Source organism: Gaeumannomyces tritici, assembly GCF_000145635.1.
Source record: "Gaeumannomyces tritici R3-111a-1 unplaced genomic scaffold supercont2.3, whole genome shotgun sequence".
Classification (NCBI taxonomy): Eukaryota; Fungi; Ascomycota; class Sordariomycetes; order Magnaporthales; family Magnaporthaceae; genus Gaeumannomyces; species Gaeumannomyces tritici.
In genome coordinates this window covers 4,162,914-4,183,468 of record NW_008804547.1, presented here as the reverse complement: position 1 = coordinate 4,183,468, position 20,555 = coordinate 4,162,914, and the positions used below count along the sequence as shown (strand labels likewise).

Here is a 20,555-nt window from a genome sequence, read left to right as displayed (position 1 = left end):
GGTCAAGGGTGATTTGTAAGGGAGGCTGCAGGTGCCGAGAGGGGAAGCGCGTGAGGTGGTTGCCAACAGGGCTGGGCGGGCCAGGCGATCAAATGTCTTTGTGATGAGAACAGGATGCAGTTGGCGCTCAAGGTGAGCCTTGGCTTCCGTGTTTGGGATGGGCGGGGAACAAAAGCCAGAGTGGCGGCCACCGGCGCGCCCCGAGCTGCCGAGCTGCCCTCGGCGACTTGTGCTCGACATCCATAGCAGCAAAAAGATCCCGGCTAACCGGTACGGTATTGCGCAAATGACGGATGACTGCAACAAACATCTCCGTGGCTGACAAAAACCACGTTTCTGGGCAGATGGCGCTAGTCCCAACACAGAAGCCAAGCCTCAGATGGGTCCCCATGTGGGCCCCCATGTGGTCCGTCTGAACGCCAGCGCGGTGGGTCCCGCCCAGGAATTCGCCTGCTTCTGCTGTCATGACGGAACAGAAACGACGGCAGAGCAAAAAGGGGCAAAAACAACCAAGATGGAAAACAGCCCGAGGGAAATCTCTGGCCCCAGACAACCCAGAGCTGCAGCCCGGCAAAGCTTACCGAGCCCTAGGCGCCACCTCGGCGTCTGCGTTGGGAGCTCTACTGTACACAGTAATTACACACCAGCCCAGCTGCCAACTCAGGGCTCAAGAAACGGGCTCGAGACATGGACCCGCCCGCCATGGGCCCCCCTCCCAAATCCCCCATATCCTGCCGTATCCGGAAGCCAAGCCTCATGTCACCCGCGTGTGGATTGCTTGCTGATGGGCGCGGGCTCCGGGGGGCCTGGATCGCGTGGGATCGGGTTTGTGTTTGGGTGTTTGCTGCTGGTGGACCGCCCTGGGGGCTCGAGGCGACATGGAAAAGTTGTTTTTCTCCATCTCCATCCGTGCGGGTGTTTCTGCCCCGGCTGCCCGTCCTCAGTCTTTTGTCTATACTATATAAAGCTTGCGAATAGCCCCTTGTTTTTCGCCAGTTCGTCTGTCTGCAGTCATCTATACAAACTAGAATCCTCTCAGCAAACACTGCGCTCTTCTCCTCATAACGTCATCGACGCTGTGCCTGACCCTTATTCCATACCCCTCGCGCTCCCGCCTATACCCAAAGAAAAAGAAACAAGATGGCCAAATCCGACACCTCCGATCCAGAATCCGGCGAGCCCGCGGCCCCTGATGGTATGAGCCCGGAGCAGGTCGACAAGCTCGGCCGCGAGCGCCCGCCAGCCTTCAAGACATGGTGGGCCGAGTGGGCCTTTTGCGCATCCATCCTCGGGTCCATGCTGATGGCTGTGAGCAGTTGCCGATCCAGAGACAATCTTGCTCATATAGAATCTGCTGCTAACATGGTACCGCCAAAAATAGGAATTCTTCATCAGCGGCTTCGTCCTCGTCCTGCCCGCCGTCACGCGGGCGCTGGACATGCCGCCGGGCACCCAGACGTGGCCGGCGTCCGTCTTCGCCATCGTGAGCGGCTCGCTGCTGTTCCCGTTCGGGCGCGTGGCCGACATGTACGGCGGCCGGCTCGTCTACATCTGCGGCCTGCTCTGGTACGCCGTGTGGTGCCTGATCGCGGGCTTCAGCCCCAACCACCAGGTCCTGATCGTGGCCCGGGCCATGCAGGGGTTCGGCCCGGCCGCCTTCTTGCCCTCGGGCGTCATGCTGCTCGGGTCCAACTACCGGCCCGGCCCGCGCAAGAACATGGTCTTCAGCCTGTACGGGTCCTGCGCCCCCGTCGGCTTCTTCATCGGCATCCTAGCCGGCGGCGCCACGGCCGAGTACATGACCTGGAGCTGGTACTTTTGGCTCGGATCCATCGTGCTTTTCATCATCGGCGTCGCCTCCATCTTTGGCATCCCCGTCGAGACCAGCAGGCCCAAGGACGCCCAGGACGTGCGCATGGACTGGTGGGGGCTCGTCACCACCGTCCCGGGCCTGCTGCTCGTCATCTTCGCAATCACCCAGGGCGCCCACGCGCCGCAGGGGTTCGCGACACCCTACGTATACGTCACCCTCGTCGTCGGCCTGCTGCTGTTGGGGGCGGCCGTCTACGTCGAGGGCTGGGTCGCCGAGCAGCCGCTCATCCCTTACGATCTGTTTGCCCCCAAGTACATGACGGCCATGGTGATTGGGCTGTTCAACATCTACGGCGCGTTTGGCGTGTTTCAGTTCTATGCGAGCTTTTAGTAAGTTGACCCCTCTCTTTTCTTTACGACAGCACAGAAACGGGGTTGGGACACATTACTTACAGGCTTTTTTTTTTCTTTCCCAATAGCATCCAGAATATTCTCGGTCACGGCCCGCTCCTCGCCGCGCTATGGTTCAGCCCCCTGTGCGCGGGCGGCTTCGTCCTAGCCATCATCGGCGGCGTGGTGCTGCACAAGCTGCCCAACCACGCGCTCCTCGTCATCTCCGGGCTCGGCAGCGTCGTCTCCACCATCCTCTTCGTCTTCATCCCGGCCGACAGCGACCTCAACTACTGGGCCTGGGTCTTCCCCGCCATGCTGGGCGCCACCGTCGGCGTCGACATCGCCTACAACGTCTCGAGCGTCTTCATGACCACGAGCCTGCCCAGCCACCGCCAGGGGCTCGCGGGCGCCCTCATCAACACCCTCATCTTCCTCGGCGTCGGCCTCTACCTGGGCGTGGCCGACCTCATCGTCCAGACCACGGCGCCCGCCCAGCAGCACAACGGCGGCCCGGCCGCCGCCGACCCGGCCAGCGCGCGTGAGGGCCAGATCGCGGGCTTCCGCAACGCCTTTTGGTTGGCCTTTGCCTGCTCCGCCTCGGCCCTGCTCATCCTGGGCCTGTTTGCGCGCGTCGGCAGGGCCAAGAGCGACCTCACCTTCGACGAGAAGCAGCAGCTCCAGGCCGAGGCGCTGCGCGTGCAGGCTGCGCCGCCAGCCGCTGAGGCAAAGGGCACGAGCAGCGGCGCGTCATCATCATGACCGCCCGACTCACGCTGAGCGTGGTGCGCGCGAAGAAATGGGCCCCTCCGAAATACGATACGAGGGAAGGCCATATCCGCCAGCAGCCGGACTGAGGTGCGCGTTTGCATATGAGATGCAACGACGCACTGGCTGGAATGAAATTTATGGGCGAACAGCGGCCTCGCCCCCCGTCCTGCTATTCTTATTATAATTTTTCCATTTTTATCATCATCCTCATCGTTATATCTGTCAAGCATCCTTTTTAGAAGCAGCAGCATTGTGACGGGCGTTTGGAGTTGATGTGATGGGCTTCACTATTGCAAAGAGCAATCTAATCAACCTGACCGTTTGGATATTACCTGAGGGCCCATTTTGGCTCAGAAACCTGGTAGACATTTCTACAATATTTAGACACGCATCGCAACTCATGTCACACACGCTTTATGAGTTTAGCCTGAAGTCCATGTGTAGCGGCTCTGGCTGAACCCTTGGGGTTCGTCCACCAGAGAGTTCATAACAGAAAGTCAGCCCGGTATATTTTTTTTGTATTTCCAGATGTTTGCCTGCTCAACCAAAGCCTCACACAGCCCCGGCCGATCCCTCAGTCCAGCGGTAAAGCCCAGAGCCCGTCCCCGAGAAAGTGTGCGTCCTCCACCACGGGCCCCTTGCCCTTCTCCTTGACCTCGGCGGTGCCGGCGACCAGCAGGCCGACGGCGCAGGCCTCTTCCTTACCCTCGGCGACGATGACGACGCCCTCGCCCTTACCCAGCTCGCGGCCCCAGTGCCCGTCCTCGCCCGCCGCGTCCCTGGGGCCCTCCGCACCCACGAGCGGCAGGCGCCCGCCCTTGCTGGTGAGCCCGGGGGCCATGAGCGTCGCGCCCGACAGCACGAAGCGGATGGCGCCGCGGTCGATGCGGACCGTGGGGAAGGCCTGGGGGAAGCGGTGGACGAGGCGCAGGTGCGGCAGGATAGCGGCGCCCTGCGGCGTGTCGCACTGGAAGAAGACGGGCGTCTTGTCCACCACGAAGAGCGACGCGTGGTCGGGCAGCTTCATCTGCTCCAGCGACGACTTCTTGGGCAGCACCTCGTCGATGTGCGGGTTCAGGAGCGGGAACCGGTCCAGGAGCTGCTGCCTCAGCGCCCGCTGCGCCGAGGACTTGACCTTTTGCTTCGGCGCCGCCGTGAGGCTGGGGGGTAAGTGGCGTCAGCCTTTGCGCTCTCGGGCTTCCATATTTTCCAATTCCATAGCACGAACAGGAAACTCTCACTCTTTTTTGAACATGGTGCTCTGGGGGTGGGCACTGGCCCGAAGAAACGATCAAAGAGAAGCCAAGGTAGAGACAGATAGCCCTGGATATATGGTGTCTTGTAAAAGCAGCTATTTCACCTCGTCGCGTTCTAGCCGTGGGCGTTGCTCCTCAAACCACGCGTCGTCCCACCCGGGTCCAGGCATGCCCCTCCGTCACGGAATCCAGCCCAGTGGAGGTCGCGGGGTAAAAATTCGAATTGGCGCCTTATCAACGGCCAATCGCCCTTCTGGACCCCCACCCCCACCGTCCCTGCAGCGCCCATCCCAGCGAGCGTCCCTCTGGACATGACGTCGCTGCATCAATCAGGCAAGCCTGCCTGCCCTATTGGTTGTGAACATCACCATCCAGCGCGTCGCCCACTTGGCCCTAGTGAAATCGTAATAGGTTTTAGGTCTTTAGTGTTCAGATGTGTGTGCTGTGCTCTTCACCTCTCCTAGTAACTAGAATCTCTAGTAAACACCCCTAGTCCGCGATCTTTCCTTACCATAAAAAGTTGAGCCGTCGCCCGCCCTGCCAAGGCGTATCTACACCCACCCCCTCCTCAATGCCGTCCAGGTCCCAGCATTCTGTCAATCTTCGACTGTAGATTGGCTCCTTCAGCCGTGGTACACGGTGGCAACGGTCCCGTCCTCGGCAACCTTGACGTTGAGGCGGTCCTCGACGTAGTCCATCGTCACGACCTGGCCGGGCTGAATGACGCGGCACTTCTCGGGGAGGTCTCTCTTGCAGAACACCTGGAGCAGCGGGGCCGTTTTCACCGTTAGCCAGCGGCCCGGTGGGTTCATCGCACACGATGGGAAAGCAGCTTACCGTCTCAGAGTGGTCCGAGTCCTCAATCTTCTTGCCGACGAGCTTGTTGGTCCACTCGGTGGTCTTGTCGGCAGAGTTCGTCTGCGTGATTCCGGGGACGACGAGAGGCATGTTGGCGGGTCCTATGTTCGGTGGAAAAGGGGAACAAAGTTGAAGATAAAACAAGTCAGGTGTAGTTTGCAGTGAGCGGGCTTGTAGTTGCAGATGCGTTGCTCGAGATCAATGTTGCTGGAGGCGGAGCTCGGCTCTTGCTGAGTTATGTGTCGGAGGAAGGACCGCATCATTAGCATCTGGTGTCATGACGTAGGGGTGCCGCCCCGGCACTTGCCCGATTCGGGTATCATACTCAACAGTGGCACAGGCCGCCCATGCCGACAGTCTCGGCCCGTGACCATTTTAGCCACAGGCAAGCAGGCATACCTGGCTGGACTGAGAACGACTACCCCCTGGATTGCTTTACTGCTTAAACCTGTCGAACTCCCACAAGTGCTATGGTTCGCCATGCGATGATGTAGCCCGCGTCAAAAAAAAATGCATCTTACCCATCCAAGACACAAAGTGGAGTGTCGAGCACCCAAGGCAACGCCATTCCAGAGTGTTACAGAATATAAAACATCAAGTCTCCTGGTATTTCGAGTTTAAATCCACATATGCTCCGACACTGATGTTCTAAGTCTATGGTCAAGTCGCCCTCCCTTCCTTCGGCAGAAAGAAATCTAGGCATTGTCTGAACTCCACCGCGCCATGCTGCAATCCCCAAATGCTCGCCGCCGCCGGCGCGTCATCAACAAAGAGGTGGTATAATGGAAAACAGATCGTGGGGGAAACACCAAAGACCGAAAGAAAAAGAAAGAAGAAAAAACCAACACACGTCTCTCCTCTCCACTCCCAGCAAGGTGAGTGCCAGACTCCATTGGAGACACAACAACTCCGGATGGCGGATCAACATACAGGGAAGATGCATGTGCCTCAAGGCAACAGCACGACATGACAAACCTTCCGCCACCCCCATACACAACCCTTATCCTCCATCTCTGTCTCTGTTCCTTTCCAAAAATCCGACAACAGGAAATCATGTGGTCCAACCCAGCGTCTCGAGCGTGTTCTTGGTCTCCAGACCGCTCATGCTCGACACACCGAGGCCGCGGATCTGCGAGCCCTTGCGCAGCCGCTGAAGACCCATGGCCACCTTCCAGCCCTCCTCCTCCCCGAGGACAAAGAGATAGCGCTTCCCCTCCTGATCCCTGATGGTGGCGCGGAGGATATGCAGGCCCTTGGTCTGGCACTCTCCCGTCTGTGTTTCATTAGTATTTCCGGTTCGAGATCCCGAATTCGACGACGCAGAAGAACGACTCGCAGCAGGACGGTAATGCGGGTCATAGTCCGAGAGGCCGAGACGACAGTTGTCGTTGCACTCGCGCAGCATCTCGGCCAGGTATGCGTCGGCCTCGTCGCCCAGGAGAGTCTTCGGCCCACGCTCCCTGCGGGCGGACCCGCCCACGGCTCCGCGGAAAAAAGCAGCGCTGGGGTTCGCATTGGCACCGGTGGACGCGCCCTTTTTGGACAGCTCGTCTTCCTTCGCCATCAAATCAACATGCGCGGGGCACCATACCTCTACTTGCTTGAGCGTCCACGCCTTGACGTCCCACTCTCGCTGCGGCACCCCTCGAACATCGTCGTCGATAAACAGTCCCTCCGTCGTAATGCGCAATATCAGCCCGTCCGTCACCGTCCCCTGCCCCGAGATGAGCTGCGACCCCGGCGTTTTAGAAAACTGGTTGAGAAAACAATAGACCGCCCGGATAACAATCTTTTCCGGGTCTTTAGTTGAGTATGGCATCCGCATCGATGGCGGCGGCGTCGTACGCGTCGTTGACTGCGATGGCGCCCACGATGACTCGGAAAAGTTCGAGTTCGATTTTCGGTGCGACTTTTTCGGCGTGTCGTATGGGCGGAACGAATACGCCTCCTCTTCGTCGACATGGCTCCGAGCCGTCGGCGGAGGAGGCTTCGATGGCGCGTACGATTGGTGCTGCGAGGAGGCCGAAGACGGCGGTGGCTGGCGGTGAGATGAAGTCGTGGAAGCGGGAGGCGGTGGATGTTGGTAAGAGGAAGTTGTGGACGCCGGAGGAGGCGTGTGGTGATATGATGACGTCGAGGAGGCAGGAGGTGGTGGGTGCTGATACGAGGAGGTTGTGGATGCCGGAGGGGGTGGCTGTCGCTGAGAAGAGGTTGACGATGGCGGCGGCGGCGATGCGGCGGCGGCTGGAGCTGGGGCTGGGGTTTGAGCAGGAACCGGAGCTGGAGCTGGAGCCGTCTGTTGCACAGGTATCGTCGGCTTGCCGTTTGGCCACAGTGTCGTCTTCTCGCCGGTCGAGTAGACATAAGAACTCGCTTTGCGGGCTTGTCTCTCCTCCTCCTCCTTTTTGGCTTTGGCCTCCTTGGCCTCCTTGGCTTCCCTAGCCTCCCTCTCCAGGCGCTCCTTCTCCTTGATGAGCCTAGCCTGTTCCTGGGCCAGCCTCTCCCTGATAAGTCTGGTCTGCTCCTGGGCCATCCTATCTTTGAGGAGTCTTGCCTGTTCCTCAGCAATCTTCTCCTTGAGGATCCTCGCTTGTTCCTGGGCCACCCGCTCCTTTTCTTTGGCCAGCTTTTCACGCCCCGCCTTCTCAGCAGCCTCTTTGGCGCGCTGCAGCCGGAGATCGCGTTCTCTTTGTTCCTTATCACGAAGTTCGCGAATCTCCTTCTCTTTCCTCTCGAGCTCTTCGCGCAGCTCGCGTTCTTTGGCTTCGTGTTCTGCCCTCTCTTTGGCTTCACGCTCCTGTTGCTCTTTCTCGCGAGCCAGCCTTTCTTTCTCGCGCAGCGCTCTTTCGCGGGCTTCCTTTTCGCGGAGTTGCTTCAGTCTTGCCGCAGCAGCGTCGCGTTTCCTCTGGGCCTCCTCCTTGGCCTTCCGCTCCTCTTCCATTTTCCTAGCCTCCTCGCGCGCAAGCTCTGCAGCTGCAGCCTCCCGTTTTCTCTTCTCCTCCTCCCTGGCCTTTCGCTCCTCTTCTTTCCTCCTTGTCTCCTCGCGTGCGCGCTCCCAGGCCCCCTTGTGTGCTTCAGGCTTTGGCGAGCTTTGCGCAGGAGGTTCCGGCTTTGGAGCAGCAGGCTTCGGTTTCTCTTGCACGGGTGTTTCTGGCCTGGGAGGGGGAGGCTGTGGTATCGGTGCTATCCGAGGGGGTGGCACTGGTTGAGGAGCTGGCGTTGGCTGAGGAGCCGGCGCTACCTGGGGAGCCGGCGCTGCTTGAGGAACTGGTGCTGCCCGAGGAGCTGACACTGCCTGAGGAGCTGGTGCTGGTTGAGGAGCCGGCACTGGTTGAGGTGCCGGTGCTGCCTGAGGGGGCGGTGCCTGTTGCGGTGGAGGTGGCTGAGGAGCTGGAGTCCGAGCAGGCGCATGTTTCTTCTTTCTTGGGGAAGGCTGCGTTGGCGGTGGAGGTGTAGGAGCAGGCGGCTTTTGCCGTGGCCTTTGAGGCGGCGGGGGCGGGGGTGAATATGTCTCCTCCCGCGGAGGGGGCGGCGGGGGTTGCTCATGTCGCCTCGGGGGTGGCTCCGAGCCACGTCCATGAGGTGGTGGTGCGTGCCGATGACGTTGTTGCGACGACGGGCGCGGGTCTTGCTCCCGTGGGGGTGGCGCATGCTGATGGCGTTCCTGCTGCGATGGACCTGACCCATGCCCAGGTGGCGGCGGCGGCGCGTGCTGATGGTGCTGCTGCGGTGACGGGCCCGACCCGTGCCCAGGTGGCGGCGGTGGCCGTTGCGGAGGAGGTGACCCGGAGCCGTGGTTGGGGGACGGGCCATGCCGGGGCGGGGGAGGCGGTGAGCTTTCGTACCCCGGCGTGGCTCCACCGCCAAACGGTCCTCCCCCGGAGCCGTCATGACTACCGCTGAACCCGCGGGTGAAACCGTAGGCTCCGGACCCGCCATCTTGCTGTGCCCTCCCCAGGGACCATGCTCCAAGTCCCACGGCCAGCGTGAGCATCATCATGCCCACGTTGCCCATGCCCTGGAACGTTGTCCACCATTGCTTGAAGGCGGGGGCCATGCTCTGGCCCAGGACTACTAGCAGGAGAGCCGTGGCGAAGCCAGCCGCAAAGCTGTTGGTGTTCGTCCGCAGCGAGGGCAGATACAGGAAGCCAGCACCAGCCGAGTGCTCCGGTATTATGAAGACATCGTACTTCCCGGGCGGGAGACCTCCGCTACGAGTCGTCTTAGGGTTTGCTCCGTGAGGCGGAGGCGGCGGCGGCGGTGCGCTCATTGTGAAAAAAGGGCTTGCCTTTCTTGTTCCAGTTCTAAACAGAGAGGCCGCAGGTCTATGCTCGGCTCGGGGGAGACATCACTCTGGCGGTTTCGGTGGCGGGCGCGGCGCGAGTCTGTCAAAGTTGGGCCCCAGGTCAGCACCTCCCCAGAACAGGACCTAGCTCCGATGTCAGGGAACAACTTGCATACCGATCGATCGGGAGGGGGGAGCCAGGGCAAAGCAAAGAACAAAAACGAGAAGATCGGGCGCCACTCGTCGTCGATGGCAAGGAAGGCAGTCGAACTAGCGGTGATAAACGCCAGCCTCCTCCCCACGCAGAAAGCGCAGGCCAGGAGACGGCGAGGGTCAATAAGATTCTCGTATCTAAATCAGTCAGTCGGCAAAGCAAGCGAGCAAACGAGCCTGGGCGGAGGGGAAGGGGGGCGTGGGCTGGGATGTATTGGTACTTGAGCTAACTCCAGCCAGCCAGTGTTTGCGGACGGGCAGCCGAAATGTCTGCTCGTGAGGATACCAGTGAGGGCACGATTGGCAGGTTGTGCAGCATATGCCCATGCACAGGATCAGCCAGGACGGTGTTGACACCACCCACCAAAAGCCGCCGTAATTTTTTTTTGACAGGCACCAATTGCCAGCAGGCCCACGGAGTGCCCGCAGGCGGCCCGCACGAGCCACCCAATCAAAGCCAGCCACACTCATTCTCCACGCAGCGGGTTCTCCACCCCACCCTCCCGAAATTGTGAGGCACAGGCCGATGAGGTGTCTCGGAAGCCTCGGCGGCTGGCACTGGAGCCTCGCAGAAACGGTCTCGGTCTAGATCAACGTTTTTTACCGCCTTGAAGATTTTTCCTGTCGTTTTGCTTCTCCACTGTGGCCTTGATTCGAGACTTTCATATCCGACACTGGCACAGAGGGTGGGCGAGACATTGTGAGGGCCGCTGCCGACCCGAGTCCTGCGGGGAGTCCAGGCCAGCGTTCCACCGCAACGGGTGGGCGCAGACAAAGGCAGCGATAGCCCCCTGAGCTGGTTTCTGTGTCTAGGTACCTAGCCGGCTGCCGCCGACCTAAGTCAATGCATTACGGAACTAATTCCTCCTGCTAAGCTTCTCACCAGGAGCGAAGCGAGCGACCCCGAAAAGAGCCACCGCGGGGATGGCGCGGCCACCACACACCCAGCCACCACCACTGGCAGCCATCTGGACAACATATCCTATCCTGTCTATGGTCACACTCTGGGCACCTGTCAATTTCTCCGAACCAGAAAACCTCTCTCTCCACGCACACCCTCACGCTCGGCCGGCCCTTTGTGACACGTTCGGGAACGTCAGCCAAGACCAGTGGCGCGACGATGCTCCCCCAGAAACGCGTTAGAAGCGTGCTCCGTGATCCAATGGCAGAAACCCCCGCATGTAATGCGAATCAAGGCGGCCGTTGTCCGAGAGGGGTACAGTACTGCGCTGATACTGTACGGATACGTTGGTAGCCTGCGAAGTTGATCACATCTATCATCCAATATCGGAGGAACAAGGAAAGCAAAACAAATCAAACACAAACAATCCTGTGACTCCCCCCGCCGATCCGACGGGGGCGCCCAGGACAAACGAGAGCTGAGGATGAGGGTAAGCGTTGACTGCTTCCGCTTGTTTTACTCGTCAACACCACCACAACAGACCATTTTGCCAGGGCAATATGTCAACAGGCTTCAAGTTGTCAAGTTGTGCCCGACCCAGCGGTTGGGCACGAATTCAGACCAGCCGAAGGAAGACTGGTGACAAAAAGGACGGGAACAGGAACTTGACGCCAGCCAATCCGCCGTTGCCTGAGCAACTGCATCATGCATCTGGCCAAAACCGGTCAAGCGACACCTTGTGGCGAAAATGACCCACTCATGACCGCGGGGCAGCTTTCCAATTCCCACGCGCCTGGTTGGAGCTAAGTTGGCTCGATAGGAAGCAATTTGAGTTTGGCAAATGATTGGCTTCCTAGCTCCCAATTTCAAGGAACTCATATCTCGAAATCCCGGCCAGGCCGAGGTGCCAGCGGCTTCTTGAGTCCAGTAGCCTGAGAATTGGGCCCTGACAACACCAGGTTGACAAAATACATGTCCCTCAGTGAGGGCATGTCCTTCTTCACATTATAAACGCTCAAGCCGGCTAGTATATAAATCCGAGTGAGATCGTCTTTCTTTCCAATCGCTAAGGAATGTGGGAATGTTACAACTTGAGTAGAAACATGAAAATGCAAGGGTACAACGCTGTAAATATATGATGCTGTGTGTGTGTGTGTGTGTGTGTGTGTGGTACAGCCGTCGGTCATTTGTGGCAGCCGCACAAGACTACGTCGGGTTCAGTCATGTGCCGTGAGATGGTAAAATCAGGAGCCAGATATCGACACACCACATCAGGCCCCGCCGCGACATCCTGGAGACCCATGTCAGGACCACAGCGATTTCTGCGACGAGGATGATGGCGCGCACCAATATGCCGGCGGTCCTGTGAAGCAACAGGCTTGGGGAATAGTCCAGTCTTGAGGTTGTGTATCCCTCTGGTGCCTCCTTCTCCGGCCCATCCGTTGTATAGTAGAGACGCCACCCGCCAAGTAGTCATGAACCGAGTTTCTTCGTCCTGTTCTTGGCGACCTTGATTTTGCCGTCCAGCCTGTCGACATCGTCGCCGAGATGGTCCAGCATCTGTGTCTGCGTCTCGACCTCGTCCCAGATGGCAAGGCTCATCTCTTTTTGACGCTTGACGATACGCGACAACACTTCCATGTCCTCGTTCTGCTCCTCCACCTGCTGCCTTTGCAGCTGCACAACCCCTGCGTTGTCGAGCTCCCGCGTCCGTTCGGTCTCCTGGAGCGGAGCCCCCAGCACTCGACCGCTCGGTCGCCCCGCCCCCGCTCTGGATCCGCCAGCTCCGACCAATGCCGCTCGGTCTGTAGCTGCCGGGGGGCCGCCAGCGGTGGCGGCGGCCGAGGATGACGCGCCGGGGCCCGACACACTCGACGACAGCTCCACCAACCACCTGTGGTCGTCGCGCGCCTCCTTGAGCATGTCGTCGCGGCGTCGGAGCTCGCCCGCGCCCAGGCGTCCGGCCTTTTTGAGATAGCCGAGCTCCTCCTCCAGCGCCGCGAGGATTTTTATGGCTTGTGTGAGCGCCATCCTGGCTGCCGCCGCCGCCTCCACGACTGCACGGTTCCCGCCGCCGCCCGACGAGCCATCGGCGGCCGCCGCATCCCTGCGCGCGAGGCACGATCTTGCGTCGCGCAGCGCATCGTTCATGCGCCTGTGCTTCTCGATCCACTCGGCAGGGTCCGGCTGCGAGCTGCTGACGGCGTGTTGCAGTCCCCTGCCTGACGCCGCATGGATGCCCGAGGCCGACGCTGCCGAGCCAGCTGTGGACGCCGGTAGGTTGAGGAACTGGCGCCAAGCGGGGGTGTCGCGCCACTGCCGATCCGGCGAGCCCGCGATGGCCTGCAAGTATTGCTCCAGCTCCGCCCTCCGTCGCTCCGTCAGCTCTGGCGACGATACCGTAGAGCGGAACCACGATTTTGTGGGGAGGGTGGCGGGTGGGGGCGAGCCGACGAGGGAGACGAGTGTCCTGTGTAGTTGCTCAAACTCCGAGTACCGTTTTTGTACAACGAAGGACCGCAGAGGGAGGCGGAGTGTGATGTTATAGCTCGTATATGGCTTCGAGTCTTGGTACAGGGTAGACGTTGAAGGAATCGAGATCTCGACCGGGGGCGGCATCGTGAATCGTATGGAGAAGTGGCTTGCGATCGGTGGTGGACGGCGAGGCGGCGTCAGATGTCGTAAGCGCTGCTTTCAAGACGAAGAAGCAGCAGGCTGTGGGGTTTCGATAAATAGCAAAGTGCGAATTATAGGCGGTCGAGGGAATGTGGCCGCAAGCGTGGGTGCCTGGCCAAGGAGCGAGAAACTGAGGCGGACGCCCAAAGACTCCGCGAGTCGGTCGGCGGAGTCACGCGATTGCCGGCTGGGGTTCGAACAGGCAACGGAGGGTATCACAGGAACAGACAAAGGATGACAGAAAAGAGGATACGAATTAACGACGCGATATAACATGCGCTAGAACAAGCCAAGGGGAAAAAAATTAAGAGTAGAGATCAAAGGTTTCGGAATAGCGGGATCTCTATAGGGAAGCTCGCACCATCGAGCGTGTCGTGTCGTCGTCTGGTCTGTTGGGAGCTTCGATCTAGCCAACGGAGTGTGCAGAGTTTGGTTGGTGCAAAGACGGGTCGGAGTTCCCCTGGCCGGTCGATGCTGCGTCATTCGTCGACACTCAGACCAGCTAAGTGGGTCCTGGCCAGTGGGTCCAATCAAAGGGCACAAGAAAATGGGGCCAAACTACAAGATCGCTTGCCTTCCATCTCAGGTTCCGCAAGCATCCAGCATCGGCGCGACAACAACCATACCTAACCACACGCCCGCTATGTGCATCAGTTAAATCTGCGAGCAATGGCAAGGATACGAGCCTGGGTTTTGCCAAAGCGTTTATGTAGTTTGAGAGTAACACAAGCGCACTCCCGTTAAACAGGTATTTGCAAGAATAACCGCCACGACAACTACTGCGAGAACACAGACATTTAACTCCTTGCAGTAAAGAGGGTGTGGCAACAACAGTCGAAATTTATTATTTAAGGTAGCATGCTCTGCTATCATCTCCCTAGTAGCCACTGGGTAAAGTAAGTCCTGCTGTGAAAGTAACCCGAGCTGAGTTTTTTTCAACTCCAAAAGCAATCTTTCTACAAATTGTCTTTGAAGGGGCTTGTCAAGTGCTTCGCGTTATTTTGTAGCCATCGTTTCTAACTGAAATACATTGTTACCGCAGCCCATACCACTAGCCCCTGAGGACCATACGATCGATCATGGTTCCACACCACGGACATCGATAGTGCGAGAAGTTTATCTTCCTACTGCATTCCTCTCTCGTGCAAGTGACTTCCCGGGGAGCTGGCCTGATTGGTGTACTTGTATCAATGGATAAGGGACAGTCTAAATAGATTGGTGAGCTTCTGAGACCACTCCAGGCGTGCTTGGCTATCTTTTACTTAAAAACTCGTAAAGTCGATGCGACTTTCGGGCTGGATATTTCTTTCGTGGAAAACTCATGGTGATTTTCCTCGTCGAGCACCTGGAGAGAGACCTTCTGCTGCCTCGGACCCAACAAGGTGTTGCAATTTATATACACGAATGATCATGGGGAAAGCCGAGTGAATCACACACACATCCTTGGTCGGTTTGCGCAGCAGTTCGGGGCTGTGTTGCTTGATAGCCGTGAGACGAGGGTGACTGTAGGCTAGGCGGTTGAGTGGCATGAGGTTATGACAAGTGGCTCTGATATCGAGGGTGGCACCTGTTCCTAACGATTTGGCCAAATACGGTTGAAATGCCCGTCGTGTATATGGCCAAAAGCGCGGGTTCAAGAAAAGACTTCACGAGAGCTGCACCTCCAGTGGTTAGTTTGGCTAAGGTGATCGGCACATCTCAGCTAGAACATCTGTGGGTATGTTCCGTTTAGCGTATTGTATGGACTCTATCTTACGATCACCTGTATTAATCCAGTAGAGAGGCCCCCCTCAGATGCACCCGCCAACGGCCCGCCACATGTGAATGCGCTGGCCAGATGACTCAAACATTCCAACACCAGGGGAGGCGAAGGTAGTAGTGAAAAAAAGTCTTTAACCCTTGTAAAAGACGCCCGCCCGAATTACATGGCCCGCCATAAACAGGCCCAACTCGCTCCCATGCCCATACCAAATTTTCAGATATCCGTGCTCCAAGGTATCGCGTCACTTGTATAACCACGGACGTCCGTGAACCAAACCACCATGAAACAGTCTCGATACAGCTCGACTCAAAAATCCGGCCAAGTCAAGGACGGGCTTTGCTTCTCCGTCACCACGGACCAGCCCGTCGGAAGATACGGCGGCGCCAGGTCTCGGTGGCAGGAGGGCAAGAGTCTTCAAGAGGGACGATATCGATCGCCGCTAGCCTAGAACGTCTCCTGGTCGTCCGCGGCCTCGCCCTCGGCGGGGATCTCAAAGCCCTCCTCGGTCGAGTAGAGGATGACCTGGATCTGCTTAACCAGACCGTCCTCCTGCTTCTCGAGCTCGGGATCCTCATCGACGGCATTCTGCACGAGCAGTTCGATGTCGCGCAGCTTGCTGAAGTAGAAGTCGCGCTCGCGCTCCAGACCAACGACGGTCTCCTTGAGCGTGTTGTTCTCGGCTTGCAGTGCGGCGGAGGCCGCGCCACCACCGGCAGCCCCCAGGCCTACCTTGGCCGCGGTCCGGCCTCCGCTGGTCGTGGGAGTTGTACCTCCCCTCCTTGCGCCGCCGGTAGCAGCGACACGGGGGGCACCGGCGCTGGCTCCCGACGATCCCAGAGGTGCGCCTTTCCGCCGCGTGACGGCGTCGTACTCACCACCCGGGTAGTACTGGTCCCAGAATCGCTTGACCCATTGCAGGAACTCGAGATTGTCTTGCATCTTGCACTTTACTAGGGCGGTGACGGGGATCGGCTTGTCGATCTGGTGTTTGGTGAACGTGTCTAGTGGTGGAGCGCAGGATATTATTATTAGCGTCACTGCAAATCCGAAATCCAAATACCAAGATCCGGCGCGAGCGATATCACTCGCCTGTGAAGGGAGTCGAGGGAAAGGGCACATGAGACTAACTCTGCAACACTTTGAAGTTCTGTATGTATGCATATTCGCTGTTGATGTTGAACTTGACTCGCGACATGGGGACATCGAGGTAAATGCTGTCGAAGACCTGGCACAGAGCGGCTCTGGATGGCGGGCTAGATGTCAGCGAGCGGTTGACTGGGGTGGCGAGCTGGATTCGGGCAGATGCAGGACCGGCTGCCAGCGGCGGCGTCGGTGTCGGAGCTTCGGCATCGGTTGTTTCTGAGCGGGAGAGGGGCCTGCTCTGGCGGCGCGAGACTTACCCAGTTCCGCACTGCTCAACCTTGGTGATGTTGAGCTGCAAAAGGCTGTTCAGCCATTGGACGAGTTCCTGTCTGTTGCGAGAGACCTGTCGTCAGCGTCGAGTCGGGCGGCATAACTCGAGGGAGCGTTGTGTCCAGAATCGGCAGCGGTCCAGGCCAACAAGCAGGTTGCGTTGCCTTACCGTGATTCACCCATTTTCGCTGTGTGACGTGGAGGTGACGGGCGTGCTGAGGTTGGAAGCGAAGGTGATTGTCGCGACAAGATTTGGGCGAGAGTTGCGAGGCGCGAAAGATTATCGAGGGAGGCAGACGCGCTGCGATGGGTGCTTGGGTTTAGTGAGGTGGAGGGGGAAATTATTTCGGCCGTTCGTCATCTGTAGTCCCCAAGACCAACCCAGCAGGCAGCTTGGTCCTCATCCCACCACACCATGTCGCTGTCAGCCAGACGACCATGTGGGGTGCCTATGGGTCTAGCCCAGCCAATAACGAAGTGAATGCACAAACATACCGGCTGCCACGTGATCCGCCAGGCTCTGGCCATTGCATGAGGGCTGTCCCAGCAACCAGGCATCCTTGCTAATGAATATCTAAGCAGGCATCTGTTCATGGTGGAAGCTCCGCTGCGAGGCCCCCTATTCGGAAATACTTTCTGTTTGCTCGTCTAGCTTCCTTCCATTCCCTTCTCTTTGGCGGAGCGGGCCGGTTAGTTCCATCTCCCTGACAAGAATGGCCGTGCACCTTCCACTCAAATGGGTTCACCAAGCCTGTGGTTCCTGATAGCGCCGATCCACATAGGATGAACAGGGGCCATCAGTGCGGCCGGCCTGAAGATATGGAGAAGTTGCTTGTGTGCTTGGGTGGTATTGTAATACGACGGCCGATCTGGACAGTTTCATTCAGCTTGGAACTGACCACGGCTTGATTCGCGGTTTTATCGTCTGCGCCGTCTTGCTGGCGGATTTGAGGACATACGTCCAAAGAGCGAACATCTACAAGGTCTGCTCGCTCTTCCACGCTCGACAGTTTGCCTTTGTCCAAGTTCGGCTTGGCAACGCTATGAACTTGGCCTTCCGATATTATGGATATCCGACCAGAAGGCTCAGGCCGATGATAGGCTGCGATACCTGGCCGAGTTATATTGTTCCCGCACCTGCCGCAACAAGGAGGCGCTGGAGTCCTAGGCTCAAGGTTCTGCTAGACATGCAAGCACTAACCCGCCTTGGCCAACCCCAACGCGTGGTCACGGTCTGGAAATTGACACTACCTTCAGCCAATCTTGTCCCCTATTTCCCCCTGAGCGACCGTGTATGCGCCTGAGCAGGGCTGCAGGACGCATGCGGTCGATCCCGCATAGCGTCCGGGATGACCGGCGGTGTCGTGCAACGCCAACTCCGGGTGACACGCTGGCACGCGGGCACGCGGGCATCAAGAGATGAGGGAAACGGGACGAAGAAAGGTTGATGGATTGCGGAATTGAAAACTCGCCTAGCCCTACTGAGACGTATTGACACAAGATATCAATCATTGTACGCACAATAGCTATTGCACGCTCCATTCACCGAAACACATGCATGTTGGCTGTGGGCTGTGGGCTGTGGCATCATGGGATGACGCTCGGCAGGCATTGGCCCTTCGGTCAAACACCAACCGAAGTTGCGCTTCTGCTCAATTGCAAGACGCAGGCTGTGCTGGGACTGCGGCTTTTGTGCCTGCGTCTGGCGCCGTGACAGGGGCGTCACTCCACTGACTGGGGCGGAAAACGGCGGAAATCGCATGCTGCGTGAGTGAATGTGCGCTGTTCGGTGACTTCTGGAACCCCAACCATAAAAATCCCCGCCGTAATATTGGAGATTAGATGGGATGACGAGCCGCGGCCTGCATCCGAGATGCGGGGCTTGGAGCTCCCGACAAGCAAGCTTTTGCCGTCACAAGAGCAAAGATGGACCCTATGTCTCGAGATAACCCGCCTGGAGATTGTATAAACCAGCTCAAGTACGGCAAACCAGACTGTGGTGGAATTTGCCGTTGAGTCTTGTGTGCGAGGTGTCTCGAGGAAAGATAGCCCGCCCCTGAGCCCAGCAAGTGTTAGCCTTCCTTCTCGCCCCGCCCGAAGCCACAACCCACCATCTTCGCAATGTCTGGTCCTGTTCCCAAGGCGCAGTCCCTCGCGGACATCTACCCGGCGCCGGCGCTCGACTCGGAGCAGGCGCGCTGGAAGCGCCTGGTTGCGCGATTCCAGGAGCTGTACGGCCACGCGCCGGCCTTTGTTGCCCGGTCACCGGGCCGTGTCAACATCATCGGCGAGCACATCGACTACAGCCTGTACTCGGTGCTGCCCATGGCCATCGCCGCCGACGCCCTGATCGCCGTGTCGCCCGAGGACGTGGGCAGCAGCGCGGGGGGCACATACAGGGTACAGATTGCCAACGTGCAGGGCGACAAATTCCCCGCCAAGGACTTTGCGCTGCCCGTCTCTGGCGACGTCGAGATCGACAGCACCGTGCACGAGTGGACCAACTACTTCAAGTGCGGCCTGCGCGGTGCCCTTGAGCTGCTGCGCCGCAAGCGCGGTGACGGCTTCGTCCCTGCCGGCATGCGGGTCCTCATGGACGGCACCGTCCCTGTCGGCGGCGGCGTGAGCTCCAGCGCTGCCTTTACGAGCGCCAGCGCGCTGGCCGTCATGGTCGCCAACGGCGAGAAGGACATCGACAAGAAGGAGCTCACCGAGCTCGCCATAGTCAGCGAGCGTGGCGTCGGCGTCAACTCTGGCGGGTGAGTAGCGAGGCCCTGGTATGTTTGCATGTGTGGCAACCCAGACTGACCTGAAAACAGGATGGATCAGTCCGCCTCGGTTTTCTCACAGCGTGGCTCTGCGCTCTTTGTCTCCTTTACTCCAACCCTCACGGCGAAGCCGGTGTTCTTCCCATCCACCAACCCGGAGCTCTGCTTCGTCATTGCTCAGTCCTTCGTGACGGCCAATAAGTTTGTCACGGGGCCGGTCCAGTACAACCTGCGCGTAGTCGAGTGCACTTTGGCGGCCGCCTACCTCCACGCCGTGCTCAACCCGCCCGGCCTCCCCCTGCCGACCGACAGCTCACCGCTCGGCATCTCCCTGCACGGGTTCCACGAGACCTACTTCGCCACGCGGGCGGCTGCGGGCGGCGCCGCTGCCCCTGCGGCCCAGCAGGAGCAGCTCGCCCTGCTGCTGGCGCTCGTACGCTCCACTCTGACTAAGGAGGAGGGCTACACCCGCGAAGAGGTCGCCGCGGCCCTGGGCACCACGGTCGACGACCTCAATGCCAAGTTCACCTCGCGCTTCCCCGTCCGCGCGGATCGCTTCAAGCTGCGTCAGCGCTCCGAGCATGTCTTCTCCGAGGCCCTGCGCGTCCTCGAGTTCATGGCCCTGCTCGAGAAGCCCGACGTCACCGGCTCCTCGTCGGGGTCCGACACGACCGCGTACAACTCGCTGCTGGGCGCGAAGCTGAACGAGACGCAGGATTCGTGCCGCGACCTCTACGAGTGTAGCTGCCCCGAGATCGACGAGCTGTGCGCCATCGCCCGAAGGGCCGGCAGCTACGGCAGCCGCCTGACGGGCGCCGGCTGGGGAGGCTGCAGCGTCCACCTCGTGCCCGCCGACAAGGTCGCCGCCGTGACTGAGGCCTGGGAGAAGGAGTACTACTCCAAGCGGGAGCTGACCCCGGAGCAGAAGGAAGGCGCTGTTGTGGTTAGTAGGCCGGGCAGCGGCAGCGCCCTGTTCTTTGTTGGACAGGGCACGCTTGAGTGATTTGAATGAGGGCTATGGGTTATGTATATATGCCTTTTTGGGTTGGACTTTTGCACAGCATCACCTGCCTGGTACTATTATGAGGAGCAAAGGGGTGGGAAGAATATAGTGGGCTAAGATGTTGCTGGATGTTTCATTCCTCCGGCTGTATGGGGAGGGAGGTGCTACCTAGCAGGCACGCCAGTACAATTCAAGTCTCGGAAATGAACGGCCTTCTCAACCGAGTCCAGTTCTTCGCCGAGCAGAAGGAAGGTATCATAGTATGAATATTGCTTACATGAGGAGCTGTAGAAAACACTCTCTGATCCCCTATACTTATTTATGGTTTACCTGTTTTGTTTGCTTGTCTATGCTGTCCCCTATGTTTCAGTAGAGTCGTCCTGTTTAGTATCAACGCACAGTGACGTGGAGGGGTCTAGGCTGCCCCGTCTCTGTGCAACATCAGTC

The 20,555-nt window shown here is 58.9% G+C and overlaps 7 protein-coding genes across 8 annotated transcripts; 2 read left to right on the top strand and 5 right to left on the bottom strand.

Annotated features, from left to right (window-relative positions):
* The first annotated feature begins 91 nt into the window (after window positions 1-91).
* GGTG_06507 (membrane transporter) lies at window positions 92-3,417 on the top strand. Its single transcript, XM_009224326.1, has 4 exons — window positions 92-270; window positions 345-1,308; window positions 1,382-2,202; window positions 2,292-3,417. Exons 2-4 carry the CDS (start codon window positions 1,141-1,143, stop codon window positions 2,962-2,964), a joined length of 1,662 nt encoding a protein of 553 aa, XP_009222590.1. The 5' UTR covers window positions 92-270; window positions 345-1,140; the 3' UTR covers window positions 2,965-3,417.
* Window positions 3,259-4,363, bottom strand: GGTG_06506 (translation machinery-associated protein 20). Its single transcript, XM_009224325.1, has 2 exons — window positions 4,215-4,363; window positions 3,259-4,133 (listed from the first exon to the last, which is right to left on the bottom strand). The coding sequence occupies exons 1-2, from the start codon at window positions 4,226-4,228 to the stop codon at window positions 3,548-3,550; spliced, it is 600 nt and encodes a 199-aa protein (XP_009222589.1). The 5' UTR covers window positions 4,229-4,363; the 3' UTR covers window positions 3,259-3,547.
* Window positions 4,364-4,555: 192 nt separating this feature from the next.
* Window positions 4,556-5,349, bottom strand: GGTG_06505 (hypothetical protein). The gene is made up of 2 exons (XM_009224324.1): window positions 5,067-5,349; window positions 4,556-4,990 (listed from the first exon to the last, which is right to left on the bottom strand). Exons 1-2 carry the CDS (start codon window positions 5,175-5,177, stop codon window positions 4,853-4,855), a joined length of 249 nt encoding a protein of 82 aa, XP_009222588.1. The 5' UTR covers window positions 5,178-5,349; the 3' UTR covers window positions 4,556-4,852.
* A 264-nt stretch (window positions 5,350-5,613) lies between these two features.
* On the bottom strand, window positions 5,614-9,874 carry GGTG_06504 (the record flags this gene model as incomplete). Of its 2 annotated transcripts, XM_009224323.1 has the most annotated exons (3): window positions 5,614-6,360; window positions 6,679-9,472; window positions 9,549-9,874. In XM_009224323.1, the coding sequence occupies 2 exons, from the start codon at window positions 9,355-9,357 to the stop codon at window positions 6,139-6,141; spliced, it is 2,901 nt and encodes a 966-aa protein (XP_009222587.1). The 2 variants fall into 2 exon arrangements, with proteins under 2 accessions (XP_009222587.1, XP_009222586.1); XM_009224322.1 differs by lacking the exon at window positions 9,549-9,874 and having other exon boundaries at window positions 6,139-9,357.
* A 1,525-nt stretch (window positions 9,875-11,399) lies between these two features.
* Window positions 11,400-13,569, bottom strand: GGTG_06503 (V-SNARE). The gene has a single exon (XM_009224321.1). The coding sequence runs from the start codon at window positions 13,103-13,105 to the stop codon at window positions 11,960-11,962; it is 1,146 nt and encodes a 381-aa protein (XP_009222585.1). The 5' UTR covers window positions 13,106-13,569; the 3' UTR covers window positions 11,400-11,959.
* Window positions 13,570-14,802: 1,233 nt separating this feature from the next.
* GGTG_06502 (microtubule-associated protein RP/EB family member 1) lies at window positions 14,803-16,687 on the bottom strand. The gene is made up of 4 exons (XM_009224320.1): window positions 16,507-16,687; window positions 16,325-16,396; window positions 16,053-16,165; window positions 14,803-15,925 (listed from the first exon to the last, which is right to left on the bottom strand). The coding sequence occupies exons 1-4, from the start codon at window positions 16,518-16,520 to the stop codon at window positions 15,369-15,371; spliced, it is 756 nt and encodes a 251-aa protein (XP_009222584.1). The 5' UTR covers window positions 16,521-16,687; the 3' UTR covers window positions 14,803-15,368.
* Window positions 16,688-18,132: 1,445 nt separating this feature from the next.
* On the top strand, window positions 18,133-20,418 carry GGTG_06501 (hypothetical protein). The gene is made up of 2 exons (XM_009224319.1): window positions 18,133-19,096; window positions 19,157-20,418. Exons 1-2 carry the CDS (start codon window positions 18,459-18,461, stop codon window positions 20,106-20,108), a joined length of 1,590 nt encoding a protein of 529 aa, XP_009222583.1. The 5' UTR covers window positions 18,133-18,458; the 3' UTR covers window positions 20,109-20,418.
* The last annotated feature ends 137 nt before the right edge of the window (window positions 20,419-20,555 follow it).

Excerpts from the sequence above, each read along its gene's own strand:
- GGTG_06507 (XM_009224326.1), top strand. The coding sequence starts at position 1,141 with ATGGCCAAATCCGACACCTCCGATCCAGAATCCGGCGAGCCCGCGGCC. Across the intron at positions 1,309-1,381 it reads TCGGGTCCATGCTGATGGCT|GAATTCTTCATCAGCGGCTT; the intron begins GTGAGCAGTTGC and ends CGCCAAAAATAG. Across the intron at positions 2,203-2,291 it reads CAGTTCTATGCGAGCTTTTA|CATCCAGAATATTCTCGGTC; the intron begins GTAAGTTGACCC and ends CTTTCCCAATAG.
- GGTG_06505 (XM_009224324.1), bottom strand. The coding sequence starts at position 5,177 with ATGCCTCTCGTCGTCCCCGGAATCACGCAGACGAACTCTGCCGACAAG. Across the intron at positions 4,991-5,066 it reads ACTCGGACCACTCTGAGACG|GTGTTCTGCAAGAGAGACCT; the intron begins GTAAGCTGCTTT and ends CCGCTGCTCCAG.
- GGTG_06503 (XM_009224321.1), bottom strand. The coding sequence starts at position 13,105 with ATGCCGCCCCCGGTCGAGATCTCGATTCCTTCAACGTCTACCCTGTAC.
- GGTG_06502 (XM_009224320.1), bottom strand. Across the intron at positions 16,166-16,324 it reads GTTGAGCAGTGCGGAACTGG|AGCCGCTCTGTGCCAGGTCT; the intron begins GTAAGTCTCGCG and ends CCCGCCATCCAG. Across the intron at positions 15,926-16,052 it reads GAACTTCAAAGTGTTGCAGA|ACACGTTCACCAAACACCAG; the intron begins GTTAGTCTCATG and ends CTCCACCACTAG.
- GGTG_06501 (XM_009224319.1), top strand. The coding sequence starts at position 18,459 with ATGTCTGGTCCTGTTCCCAAGGCGCAGTCCCTCGCGGACATCTACCCG. Across the intron at positions 19,097-19,156 it reads GTCGGCGTCAACTCTGGCGG|GATGGATCAGTCCGCCTCGG; the intron begins GTGAGTAGCGAG and ends ACCTGAAAACAG.